The sequence below is a fragment of the Xenia sp. Carnegie-2017 genome, unplaced genomic scaffold, assembly GCF_021976095.1.
Source record: "Xenia sp. Carnegie-2017 unplaced genomic scaffold, XeniaSp_v1 HiC_scaffold_23, whole genome shotgun sequence".
NCBI classification, from domain to species: domain Eukaryota; kingdom Metazoa; phylum Cnidaria; class Anthozoa; order Malacalcyonacea; family Xeniidae; genus Xenia; species Xenia sp. Carnegie-2017.
In genome coordinates this window covers 1,065,771-1,080,582 of record NW_025813486.1, presented here as the reverse complement: position 1 = coordinate 1,080,582, position 14,812 = coordinate 1,065,771, and the positions used below count along the sequence as shown (strand labels likewise).

Genomic DNA, 14,812 nt, shown 5'->3' with positions numbered 1-14,812 from the left:
AGCAGTTTTTGCAAAACAATCCGTCACGCAAATAAAACTGTCCACGCGAGATACACGCGAAGCGGCAAATCAGCTTCTAAGTGGCTTCAAACAAGTCCAGGTTTGTGTATAATGAGTTAGCCTTCCAGTTGTTGTAGAGTTCACTGGTTCTATAAGACCTCAATGACGACTACGAGTCATTGAGTTCTATAATAACTGGAGAGGCTAACTTTACTGGGGCAAGCTCGCCAAAAAAATGGCGGCCAAAGGACGTATTTCCGCTGAAATGATCGCTTTGCAGAAAAATAATATTCTCGACCTCCCCCTGGTGTCTATAGTAAATTTAAAGAATTTTTCAAAAACAAACACGATATAAAGAATATGGATATCGTTAGTTCCATATTCTGTGACGATATCTTTTTTGGCATTTCTTTTATAATGCCAACACTTCAATCGTTCAATTGTTGGATGTCGTAGTTTCCACAAAAAGGAACATATCGCTTCTCACAGGTGAGGTAGTTGTTTGTTTTGTTAGTCCGTCAACGATTGAAAAGCAATTATACATGCACTTGAAAAGCCATAAAATACATATTAAAGATCGTATTTTTTAAGACTGACTTGAACGCCAAATATACTGATTTTTTCCTGTTTTTGTTTATAAAATTCTGCATACTTTTCTGTCATTTGTTAATGCATGAAATCGTAAATTCACCCATTTATTTGCAAAATAGTTTCCCTAAAGCAAAAAATACCCTGCACACATTTAGCTCTGTGAGTAAGTATCAAAAAGAAATGATCAGCCCCAACGGTACACATGATTTGGAGCAGAGCTTGTTATGTTCTATTTGCTGACAACATGCAGTGAAGATCAAGGAGTAAAGATGACTGGAAGATGTTCTTGACCAGGCAGAGTCTTATAAAAATGAGAATGCTGTAAAGATAATTGATTTATTGTCTGCCCTATCCAGAGTTATTTAATTTGATCGTGGTCAAATTCTATGGATGGAGACAATGGATTCACTAAGGATGCCATGAATGCTTTGAAGTTAAAGTTCATGATCCAAAGAAAGATGGCAAGAAGATTGTGTGTGTTTTGATGCTTAATGAAATGTCAATTCACAAACATGTAAAATGGAAGGCCATAAAGTTTGTGTCTATGTAAACATTTGTTCTGAGATTGATGATGACTCAATGCAGATGTGAAGCTTCAAACTGTATAAGCCATTGGGTTTTAATGTAACTTAATGTTTTAATCATGTCATATCTTTATCAAAATATTTTAGTTGAGTGTTGTTTGAATGTTACTAATATCTAATGCACTATACTGAAGCATTAAAGATTCAGTGATGAAACCTTTAAAGTTACTGTACTGTATATTTCTTATATATTTCTTACATTTCTTTAAGAAAATTTTGAGCTTATTTACCTATTAGAGTACAGAATAGATATTTATCATATGCATTATTACTGCTTTTTTAAAGAAAAGTTTTTCACTTTTCAAAGCTTTTCTACAAATTTTTTGCTTCTTATTTCTTATCATGAGATTGATGATATAGAGGTAATATAATACAATAATATTCTAATTTCTAAAAAGCTTTTAAGCATCTAGCATAAAAGTACACTATAGGTATGTAATTCATTTGGTTTTATTGCCTTGCTATGACATATCTACTTGCACTTCATCATTCTTGTATGAAGAAAACACCAGATGTGGATACTCAGAGAACAAAATGCACTACAAACTGCTTATGAAATTTATTATTGAGGTGAAAACTGTGTTAATCATTCAAATTATAGTGCACTTTTATTGCAAATATAGGAAAAACAAAACAAAGTGAAAAAGAAAGGTAGAAGTATTAAAACTACAAATGAATTATAAACACCATTGGAAGCATAAGTGTTTTGATAATTATTTGCATTTTGCCCAATTCATATATCAATACAACAAAATCAAAATGTGCTACAACTTTACAAGTATTTGATGCACTTGCACTTCAGAACATCACAAAAAGGTTACTTAAAGTAATTTCTATACAATATTGTTTGTTTTCATTTACCAAACCTATGCAGACTTGAGTCTTTTTGAAATTTCATATGAAACTCAATTACAGAAAATCCGTAAATATCCAGAGTATAATATGTACTTTTTTAAAGAAACAAGTAAAAATCCTACAATTGTGGCGAAAAAAGCCATTGCCCATTGCATGAAAAGAAGCAAAATAGCAATGATAACAAATAAGCTGACTTCTCTCTCGAGAACCGTGGAGATGAACTACGATATACCTTTTTGTACAGACGAAAAAGTTTAATCGATCAAACAAGTTTGACGCTGGTAAGAAAACGACGCACATCTGCATTCATACATGTGTAGCCGACATATAGGTCTTTCGTCGATAGTTATAAATGAATCCTCGTAGGAGCAGATAACTGACAACCACAGTCGACTCGCTGTTATGAATTTAAGGTTTTTACCTTGATTTTCATCAAAAAATTGCTTGCCGAATCCCAAATACACACATACATTTTCCTCACTCTTTCCTCAGGAGGGAGTGGGAAATTGTGAAATTTTCGGAAAAGCGGTCAATTTCGGTAAATCTCAGCGGCAAAGGACGAAATCCGCCATTTTTTTGGCATCATCAGATATCTAAGGCCGCGCTTGAGATAGCCACTCTAGTTATTATAGAACTCAATGCTACGAGTACTACGAGTATTTCCGGTTCTTAACTTAAATATGCAAGATTATATTACGCGAATTCGTGTCATCCGACTTTGACGATGATTTTCTACAATTTATTTTTTTGTGCCACCTCCAGATTTTGGATATGTTATAGACAATAAGAATATCTACAATATAGCAAAATTTAAAAAAATTCTACCGTGTAGTTTTTTAGCTATAGAGCTGTTTGTCGAATGTGGTGCCAACTTCACGGTTAATACCAGAGTACATTCTCAAGGAATATTATTCCTTTTATTTTTTTGTGCCACCTCCAGATTTTGGATATGTTATAGACAATAAGAATATCTACAATATGGCCAAGTTTAAAAAAATCTACCGTGTAGTTTTTTATTTACAGGCCTTTGTTTAGCAATGACTTGAATTTCTGAACGTAATTATAAAAGATCATATTACGCGCATTCGTGTCATCTAACTATGTCGATGATTTTCTGTCATTTATTTTTTTGTGCCATCTCCAGATTTTGGTTATATTTTAGACAATATAATTATCTATATTCTGGTCAAGTTTAAAAAAATTCTACTGTGTAGTTTATTTTTTATAGGCCTTTGTTTGAAAAATTACATGGATATAGGAAGTTAATTATATAAGATTATATTACGCGCATCCGTGTCATCCGACTTTGTCGATGATTTTCTACAACTTATTTTTTTGTGCCACCTCCAGATTTTGGATATATTTTAGACAATATAATTATCTATCTTCTGGCCAAGTTTAAAAAAATTCTACCGTGTAGTTTTTAAATTATAGGCTAATTAAAGAAATGGAAAGTACACTGTAATAAAATTTTAGTGTTTTCTTCAATTTCTTGACTTTTCAACATTTTTTGTGATGGTTAAGGACAGTAAAATAGTAATAAACAGTTAAGAATTGTTTTTTACTATTGTATTTGATGGAAAACGTGTTTTAAAGACGATTTTTCGATTTATCATTCTGAACAGAACTACATTAATTTTCCATTGAAATTACAAACTTGGAAACTAAAGTGCATTGGTTTCTCTGACAAAAACACTCTGTCTATTGCTGCATGAAGGCAAAATAGCTAATTGACAAGGTAGGCGAAGAAATTTATCAAGTTTTATAGATATTATTGTGTATTACTTACAGTCTTTTGGAATTGTGTAATGTATGTCAAGAACAAGACATAATTTTTCGAAAATGCTAACTCCTTCAAGCACTACTACTCTTCTGTTTTGCTTGAACAACTTACAGCTACCAATACTAATTATTTATATGTATAAACTAACAATTGGGAATTAAATGATAAGCAACTTGATAAATCTTTGTATTTTCCAGCAAGCCTTTGAATTTGTTTCTTTTATCTCTTGGTAAAAACATATTAATGAAAGACTTACAAATCAAGTTTCTTGAAAAAATTATTTTGTACAAAGAAACTTAACATAATTGGAAAGGTCACATGTTGAAGACAGACTTTGCTTCTTTCACTAGGTTGCTTGACCATGAGCAATTTAAATTTGATAACAATTTGTTTAAAGAATTCTTTTTATTGATTTGTACTAATTCTTCATAAGACACAAAGAATTTCTTTGCTATCTATTTTTGCTTCCTCTACATTCAACTTCATTATAACCAATGCATCTGATGTAAATTTGTGGATCACCTGGAATCATACCAAATATGGATTTGGTGAGATGAGACAATAATATGTTTAATTTTTCATGCATATTAATAATATAATCATTAGCTATTGTTGAACAAAAATTTCAAGGTAGGAGCAAATCTTAGCACATTGTTCAACACACTTCTTTTATCTTGGTTTTGAAGTATTAACCTGTTTACTATAACAATAAATACTTCACTTACAGAAACGCTAAGTAGTACTTAGCATAAATCCAACTGTTTGCATAAATCCAACTTTCCAAACCCATTATAATTGCTACACTATACAGTCAGTCGAATTGAGCAGGCAAGTAGTTTAATAGTTATTTTTATTATACGGCATATACCATAGTTCTCATTAACTTTGCATGGCACTACATTCACTTTCAACACAGCTCTGTTGTAAACTTTCCCTTCGTCTTTAAAAAATAAATATGAACAAATTCTGCCCCATTTTTGGGAGGTAAACTCAATTCAAATCAGGAGAGTTTAGCTTGATCATGATACAAAATGATGCAAAATTCGATACAAATTGGCAGCTTCGCCACGTCTGGCGAGCGATAAAGTGAAGAACAAACAAGACTGGAACAAAATAACTTTAAATTAAAACTTAGTAGTAGAAACACTTTTTAAAGTATCGTGTTAAAAACAAAATAGTAAAACTACTACTATGATATGTACAGGAGTCATGAAATGTTACCTTTTCTGTCGTTATTTCATGATCCGCAAACCACGGAAGCTTGCAGATTATTTAATAAATATAATTTTAAAAAGTGTTTATGTTAGGAAAATAGGTTTGATATTTTCTATACTCCCAATCGTGGTGGTCAAATCAGGGTGGGCGACAAAATTTTTATTTCATGAGCCCGCGTCTCTCCGCTGACTTTGACCATCAAAATCCGCCATGTTTTTGACCACGCTGCCACGCGCCAATTATTTGTAGTAATTTTGTTGACGTTTCCCCTCCAGGTCTTATAGAACTCAATGGTTGTCGTAGTCGTACTCTTGCTAAAGCTCCTTAAAATTTGGTTTTAGTTGTAAACAACAGAACGAGTCTTAAATGAGATATGATCTTATTTTTCAGGTCCTGAGACGATTGCTTAAATTGTCCACCTAAGTGCGAAGATCATATCTCATTTAATTTCAAACACCGCACTGCATAAAAACATTCATAGAACGAGTCTTTTTATTGTGTAAAACAATAGCTAGGCTAGAGCTACGGCTCTATTTGGCAACAATGATATCAACAAATCGGTAATACTGATTTTGCAAGAATATAGGACTCTTTAGACTGAAAAATCTTCACTATTTTAAGTTTTATGTACGATATATTTGTACTACTTTATTGTTTGTTTACCTTTCACTTTGCGTACGAAATACATGAAAGTTTTGCAGGTCATATTTTCCTTTTTAATGTACATCTGCGCTCAAAAAAGGTTCTAAATTAAACCCTGGATGCTCGAAAATAGTACTGTAAGCTAATTTCTTACAGAATGAAAAAATATATCTACTTTCTTTGCTTAAAAAGACATCTTAGTCGCGACTACGAATTTTTTACAAAACATCGTACTCAGATTGATGACGGCTACGTGTTTTTGTGTCGCAACAATGTTTTCGCGCCAAAATGACGTACTTCGCACTCGTAGTCGTACTTGTAGTCGTACTCGTAGTCTTTGCTAAAGTAAAAACAGCAAGGACGAGAAAGAAGCAAGCTTCATTTCAGGTCAAATAGTGCCATATAATAAACCTTTTAATAACCTCGTTTTCTCGGTCTTTACTGAGAAATATCGGACCTCTGTCTTTTTGTACAAACCTCGCAATACGGGCTCGGTCAGTACAAAAACACCTCGGTCCGTTATTTCTCCGTAAAGACCTCGCGCTTGGTCATTAAGAGCTTAATAATATACATGAAAAAATTTCTCAATTCTGTTGGTTTTTAACTTCAGCGTACGTACATTTCAGACGGCGAGTTTAACCATCGATCAACCGCCTCGTATATTTAAATTCTGTCGGATATTACTTTTCGCAACACCATACCTTCTGCACATGCAGTTAGAGCAAGGTATCTACTTTTAGCAGTGTTGTTATTCTCATTTAGAAACACTTTGCAAACGGTGAATTGTAAACTTTTTCGCTAAAGAAAACTTACTTAAAACTTACGGCAGCCGTTGTAATTGCTTTGTTTAAAATAATTTAACTTTCCCGCGTTTTATTTTGATTGGCTCTTAGATCATTTCTTTCTTTGACTAGCCAATCAGGAGAGCATTTTTCAAAAATAAATTGCACTGTACTTCCTTTTTTTTTGCCCTGTGTTTCCTATTTTTGCACTGGTATTTACGATAAATTGCACTCCTCTAAACCAATGAAAATTGAGAAATTTTTTCATGTATATTGTTAGTAGAGAAATAAATGACGCTGCTCTGAAATTTACAAAGCACGATAAAAACACTATATACATCATTGACTGCAACATCAAATCCAGACCTTGCATTATCTAATTCTTATTTTTGTCTTTTTTTCTTATTTTTTCTTATTTTTCTTTTTGCACCCAAAATGTCTACGAATATAGGCTACTTAAAAGATATGGTAATGTTACACTACGGCCCAACAGAGCTTAATAGTGAGCTCGAGTGCCTTGCACTCCCCCCTCCCCTTTAGCGTTAATTGTCAAACATAGAATATACCAGGATGCAGAGTGGATAGAAAAATTCAAAAATTTAGATCATGTAAACCAATGGAAAAAATTTCATCGCCTTTAAGTCTGTTTTTAAAATTTACTGAAGGTCATTCCTACCTTCCTTCTCCTTAATTAAATCTTTTAGACTCTTCTCTTTTCAGTTCCCTCAATCAAATCTTTAACATAGTGTTCAAACACTTTTATAAAGCCACGCTTTTTAAACAACGATGGAGGGGCATCCACAGTTAAGTTCAAAAGATATTCTGTATCAATACATCTAGTAAATTATACAGCAGAAAATATTTAAATATTTGAAACAATAAGATTACTTAAAAATTAAAATGATGACAGAGTGATGCAAATCATTTACTTTCCAGCAGCTTTGACATTCGATAGACAGAATTTTGGCTGAGGACAGGAAGCACAAAGTTCCTTATCACGACAGTTGTCATCATTGGGAACTAGAAAAATACATTATTTTTTATATTTTAGACTGTTCTCGATCTTTCACTTATCATTACCTACACAGACACTCGTTATCTTATTTATTATATATTTTAGTTACTTAAAAGACTGTTCTTGTTCTCTGTTGTTTATTTATCACTACCTACACGGACACACGTTATCTTATTACTTATATATTTTAGTTAGTGTAAAGACTGTCCTTGTTCTCTGTTGATCATTCATCACTACCTACACTGACACACGTTATCTTATTACTTATATATTTTAGTTAGTATAAAGACTGTTCTCGTTCTCTGTTGTCCATTCATCACTACCTACACTGACACACGTTATCTTATTTCTTCTATGTATCAGTCTCAAATTCACTTGCTTTTTTTACCTTGAATATGAACGACCAGGTTTTTTGACAGGGTATGACGTGGATGTAAGGTACTTTCACATGAAATAGGAACATTGTAGGATAGATTTCCATGAATAAATATACTTTTCTTCACGTGTAATTTCGGTGGACTATCATGAACATAAAAATGACTAATCACTTTAGTAATTTTACTTAAAGTGTCTACCTCCTTCTTGATTTGACAAGTGTATTCCGATAATTTCTCGGAATATGGCTGAAGATCAACCGTCCAATTTAAGCCACATTGTATTTGAGGATAATCCAAATCCTCGATAAAGATTTCACCAACAACTGAACAATCTTCACCAGAGCGAGGGGCTACGAGACATATTGACGTGGGTTCTTCGTTTACATCTGTATGTAATAAAGACAATGTAGCACTTAAACTTGAACTATTTTGTGTAGTACATTATTCAATTAATGAACATTGAATTGTGGAGAGTTAAAATAACAAAGAATTTTCGGTTCTCGACCTTAGGCAACAATAAACGAGAATGCTTTGCTAGGTAAAATCGATCAGTCTATAAAATTCACTAGTAGATCCCCGCCAACAAATACAAAGACCCGCTAGTAGATCCATTGATGTATACAACGATCCACTAGTAGATCCATTAATGTATGCAAAGATCTGCCAGTGGATCAACTAAGCAATACAATGATACACCAGTAGATACCCCTATAATATTTTCATTCTCTTCGAATTAAGGATATCTTCCTGTTTTAGTTGACAATTTTGTGTTGTCAAAAATCCCTGGAAATTACAAATATTTGGTAATTTACAAAGCATTAAATGTACATCATCAAGAGAACAAAAATACTGATAAACATTAATACCACTCCATTTGGTTCCAATTTACCAAAAGTCAACAAAATAACATTTATTTATAAAAACTGAAGTAAAAACAACATTGAATACAAAAACTGACAAATAACATACAGCACAAAATAGAGAAAAAATATTATCTTAAGCAAAAATTCAGCAACTAAAGCACATTTTCTATTACGATCTTTCACCAAATTTCAGAGTTCAAGGCTTCAGGGTTGACTGATTTTTGCCAGCCAACTTCAGCATAAATAGCACTCACGATGTAATTAACCCTTTCTTTCCCAGCGTTGTCGTTGACAATATCAATGAAATCATCCCAAACTCATAGGACCAAAAAACTTGGGAAGTAAAGGGTTAAAAGCTAGACTTACCAGTGATGAAAATTTTAAATGACTTTGAAATATCGAGGCCAGCCGCATCTTTACAAGTGGCATTGATATTGTAAACGTTTCTTTCTTCAAAATCGAGAAGGCTATTATATTTAACTCGGAGAAAATTGCTATCAGTTTCGTGAGTAATGTAAAACTCATCTTCATCTCCGTCACCATTTAATGAGTTCTCGAGGGAGCAAATATGGATCTGAGGTGGCACACTTTTTACATCTGGATCTTTTACCTGTGACAGAAGTATACTCTTAATGCATGTTCTAGGTTAAGTTTTTTATAAGGTAATTGTATGTCTCCTTGTTAAGTATAAGTTCTTTCTGACTAAAATATGTTTAGTGTTGGATTAGGATTGAAATTGCTTTTGCGAAGTTACAGTGATAGTGTGAAGTTTTGAAAGAATTGAAAAACGCGACAGTTAAAATGAATTCTTAAAAAGAGCATTTATATTTTTTAAAAAAAAACATTGCTTTCGGGGAATCTCGGTATATCTTATTAACAAACACGAAATCTAAGCAACCGATTGATGTTTAACTCACCAAAAACTTTCCAATCACTGTTGAAGCAGGAGAATTCTCTGCTACAAAATTTTTAGACATCAAAATATCAGTTGGAGCTTCGTTTACATCGGTTACTTCGATCCTAAATTGTTTGAGCGCCTTTCTCACAGGATCTGCGACAGCCAACCAAATAATGTACATGTTTCTTTCTTCATAATCAAGAGAACCGTTAACAACGAGGGGAATCGAGTAAAAATGAGTTGATTTATGGTTCATTGTACGATTTTCAACGTTTGGAACACCTGAAAGAAGTTTTTATGTAAACAAAACTGGATTTACTAACTACAGAGAAAAATTTAAAATCTTCCTTTTTCAAAGTACTCAGAGTCAGTGTTGATTTAATCTATTGTTATTATACTGATAATTTTTTTTTGTATTTGATATTAAAGAATGAAGAAAATTAAATCACACTATCAAAGGTTATGGATGTAAAATCAAAAAATTCCCCATGTATACAAACCTTGTAGAGCAAACTTTTCACGAACCAAAATACTACTGTGATTCAAATAAAACTTTAACATGTCATTATCGTCATCAGTCGCAACGAAGTCACCGATGACCGACCCCAGAACGCAGTTCTCCGGGATGCGATTACTCGTCAAATTTATATCCTTGGGTGATTCGTTAATGTCTCGTACAACGACAAACAAACTCTGGATAGACGAAGATTTTGGTGGATGACCTCGGTCCGTACATTTTATCTTTATACGATGCTTATTCTTTGCTTCGTAATCGAGGCTTTTTGCAACAACTATCTTGTTATCCAGCAATTTGAAGTAACCATTACCAGAGTCAATCAATTCCCAGGTAAAACGTGAAGTAGGTTTTTGACCAAGATCATCGTCTCTAGCTGTTAGAGTACCAACAACGGAACCAATATTAACGTTTTCAAGAACGTCGGTATTTGAAAGTTTTATGTCGTAAGGAGGATCATTAACGTTCAACACAGTAATGTTAAAACTAGTTGTAGTAAACATAACAGGTGAACCATGGTCGCTCACATTAATTTTAACAGTGTAAATATTATCTGACCGGGGCTTCCACACCAAACGTCTATTTACCAACAATGCTCTTCCTTGAACAAGAAAATAAAACTTTGCGTCCGCATTCATTATTGTGAACGTCAAGGGATCATTTTGAAAATCGTTTGCAATAAAAAAGCCGACAATGGCAAAAGTGTTCATTTTCTCATTGATATAAGTGCTTGAGAAAAGAATATTTGAAGGTGGATCGTTCACTCTCCTGCAGTAATAAGGCTCAGCAATTGGATCCCAGTCCCAAGCAACATTCTCGGTGTTACTGTCCAATATACATTGAGCCCTCTCAATGGGTACGTGGAAATTTATCGTAAGGAAGTTTCTAGCGAAGGCGTTAGGGATGTTTGTTGCTTCAATGCTAGCTAGTTTGAAATTGCCATCGCAGTCAATGGAACAGAATTTCAAATATTCATGTCCGTGTGGGCAACTGATACGTGCAGGATTGCAGGCTGTTCCAAACTCGTCATGATATGCATTAGGTGGACATGGAGGTGGGATCAATTGTGAACATAATTTAGCTTCACACTTGTGTGGAGTTATTGCTGATGGTTTATAACCAGATAAACAGTCGCACCAATAACTACCATCTGTGTTTTTACAGTTGGAATTTATACAACCACCATTTCCATTTTTACATTCGTTTATATCACCACATGATTTGCCATCATCTTAATGGAAATAAGATAGCTCACCATATAAGGAAACTTTCAATATCGGGTCATTACCATATATGGAATTTTTAAATAATGGGTCATTACCATATATGTAAACTTTAAATAACGGTCGTCATCATATATGAAAACTTTAAGGAATGAGCATTACCATAAATGGACACTTTGAATAACGGGTCATTACCATATATGGAACCTTAAATAATGAATTACTGCGAATAATCTAACTTCAACACGCAGCTGTATAAAATTACAGAATAAACTACCGCAGTTTTGAAACTTCCGAACGATCAGAGGTCTAACAATGGAGTGTCGTGTTGTTTACTAGATGTTGCAAAAAAAACAAGTAAATGAGACTAAACACTTTTAAAAAAGTTTGCGCTTACTTATGTAGTTCACATTATCTTTTTATGCGAATTAGAGGTTGAACAATTTACTTAATGGGGAGGGGGTGTGAAATCTGATTCAGCGCCCCGTTTTTTTATGACGATCGGTCATTCAGTAATATATATATTAAATAGTCATTACCTTGAAGTTCATAGCCTGGGCGAGTTACACATAAACACGATCCATCTGCAGAGTTACAAACATCTTGACATCCCCCGTTAGGTGAACCACATTGACGAGACTCTTCTAAAGAAGGACATGGGGACCCATCGTGAACAAGACGTGTCGTGATGTGACGACGACGAGTACTCGTTCCAATGTCACATTTTGTACTGCAAGCACTAAACTCCGTCCACGCTGTAGAAAGATGATGGAAGAATACTGGATTAAAAATCAAGTTATGTGTTTTTGTCCTTTTACGGTGTTGAAATTTTCTCACTGTCAGTAGCGTAGTCAGATTGCAAGTTTTAGTTCTGCTTGTAAATTCAGATCATTATCATTATTTATGTTTTATGAATTTTTTGTTTTTGTAGTAAGTGTATAAAAAATAAAGAAAAATTTCACGGTAATGAGTGGATAAGCAGGTTGGCTACACCATCCTTACACTATCTTACAACCTTGTATTACATATAACAAGTATTAACAAACGATTTCTTTGTGTTGTAAGTGTCATGTATGAAATTAAAATGTACACTGTAGTTAACCAGCGATCCCAAGGATTAGTGTAAACTGTAAAGATGCCTTGACGGACGGAATTTTGCTATTTTGAAAATAATGGTTGAACGCTGTTATCTTGTTTCGTTGCTTCGACGTTTGTAACAATTGGAATTATTTTTTGCAAATTTTCGCACCTATGATTTTTCATTTCAGGTCGTTTCAAATCGTCTCATTGAGAACAACGATAAATTCTTGATAACGACTGCATACTGAGAAGGGCCAACGAAGCATGAGATGTATCAAATTGTTGCACAAGAATAGTTTAAATGTAATATAAATCAAGAGCCGCGAAGACGTTACTTTATAATGAGCACAAAATAAACATTATTTGAACCAGAAGTTTATCGATCTGCAAGAACCGATCGTCACTAAATACTGCAAGTTATAATGGCAAGGATTATCTAAAATAATCTAAAAGTCGAAGCGCGAATTCCGGCATAAGTATCGAAGGTTTCAGAAATTATTATATGCAGTTAAGCACACAATAGTTTATAGGAACATTTGTAAATCTAAAGAACGCAGGAAGATAATTCTGGGTTCAAAATTCAAGTGAAAGATCACATAAAATAAGACTATATATCTGTCTACATTACCTCAAATCAATATTTGATGTTACGGATGGATGAGCCATGACTTATACAATGAGCAACTAATAATTTTTAAGCATTTCTTCCAACATCTAAAATAAGGCAAAGCAATAACTTACGCGAAACTTGACAATTTACTGATGGTGGAAGTGGTGTTGGACTTCGTCTTCTTGCTCTCGATGATAACACGAAGATCAAATGAAATACCAACAATAAATAAATAACAAGAAAGAAACGTCTCAATAACATTACTAAGGATTCAAACGTTTTACCACAGGAAAATATTCTTCATATAAATGAAAAAGAACTCCGGTTTAAAGTTGTCAAAGATGTCTTCAATCATTAACTAATGTTCTTTCATATTTCGTACCACACGGTCCACACTGTGATTTCATGCTGTTTCTTTTCTGTTTTCATGAACGCTAAACTGCATGTGTTATTCAAATAATACATTCCACACAGTTTTAAATATGAGTACAATAAAACATTGTGTTGAATGAGCAACAGAAAGCTAAAACAGTATAGTATACCGCTAAATTCGTCAGATATCACTTTAAATAAAACTGTGTTTCGTCTATAATTGTATATTGTCTCTCTGCCTTACATGGTTTCATTAATTCCTTTAGCTAACTTTACAAAAGAAAAATAACTAGATACAATAGCCATAGAAAACAATACTTTTAGTTTAACAGCATCATGAACAGTAAAGTCCAAAAATAATGAGCATTACATTCCTTAAAAGAATGATTCAAGGAAAGTATGACATTAATTAGTTTCAAGTAAGCCAGTTTTTTTGTTGCTTCTTGAACTTCAACTATCTGTTCATTGAACACTGTACAAAAGCTGCAAGTGAAGCAAAAAGTCGAAATTTGTGCCTGAGAAATTTGTGTTAAAATCTTAACAAGCGCAGGCAAGGGAGAAAGGGGGTTTCGCACAATCTGTAAGAAGTGCTGGTTCACTGTTCTCAAAACTTCACTCGAACGATGGGACTGGATTTTGACAATTATATTTAACACTTCGATAGGATATTTACAGTGGTTGTGCACGATTTTTACGTTACGGAGTTCCAAACGCTGGTTCTTCGCGATACGGAATATTTAAATTGATATCGTTAAGATTACGGACAACCGTCAATCCTTAAACTGAGTTTTCGAATTTTATTGCCTTCTGCAATATGACGGCTAATTTATCAAATTTGTATGACCAGTTCATACACCAATAACGTCAACTTTTCCGAACTCCCGAACCAATACTTGCAAGCTATATTTATATATAATTATTAGGAAGTGGATTTAGGCGTTTACATGAATTAAACTTCGCCATTCCGTTTCTAGAGTTTTGTTTCTATCTACATGATACCGCAATGACGCATTGCGATGAGAAAGTGTTCCCTTGACATGACTATAGTATTTTAACTTTTACGTACAGGATTTCCACTGAAACCACAATTTTTAACTATCTACGTATTTTCCATCACTTTAATAATATCAGTTATAATCTTATAATCTTTGAACATTTCTAGAGACATATATTGAATATAGAGAGACAAAATACCTGATACTTTTCAAGAAACAACCACCAAAACAGATCATAAAAAAGATAAAATATTCTCCTTGATAAACCTTTTGTGGGTCGTAAGGTAATCAAATAATCAAAAACACTTTGATAATTGTACATACAATCCTCAATACTGTATAATACCTGTACAAGAGCCATTGACAGTCGACTTAGAAACAATTTCTTGACGTCTTTACGAAATCCAGGCTGT

At 33.5% G+C, this 14,812-nt stretch overlaps 1 protein-coding gene across 1 annotated transcript; it reads right to left on the bottom strand.

The window, feature by feature from the left end:
* Window positions 1–7,152: 7,152 nt before the first annotated feature.
* Window positions 7,153–13,412, bottom strand: LOC124447950. Its single transcript, XM_046998943.1, has 8 exons — window positions 13,164–13,412; window positions 11,882–12,097; window positions 10,106–11,350; window positions 9,625–9,887; window positions 9,074–9,317; window positions 7,856–8,230; window positions 7,382–7,472; window positions 7,153–7,288 (listed from the first exon to the last, which is right to left on the bottom strand). The coding sequence occupies exons 1-8, from the start codon at window positions 13,291–13,293 to the stop codon at window positions 7,153–7,155; spliced, it is 2,700 nt and encodes an 899-aa protein (XP_046854899.1). The 5' UTR covers window positions 13,294–13,412.
* Window positions 13,413–14,812: the final 1,400 nt, after the last annotated feature.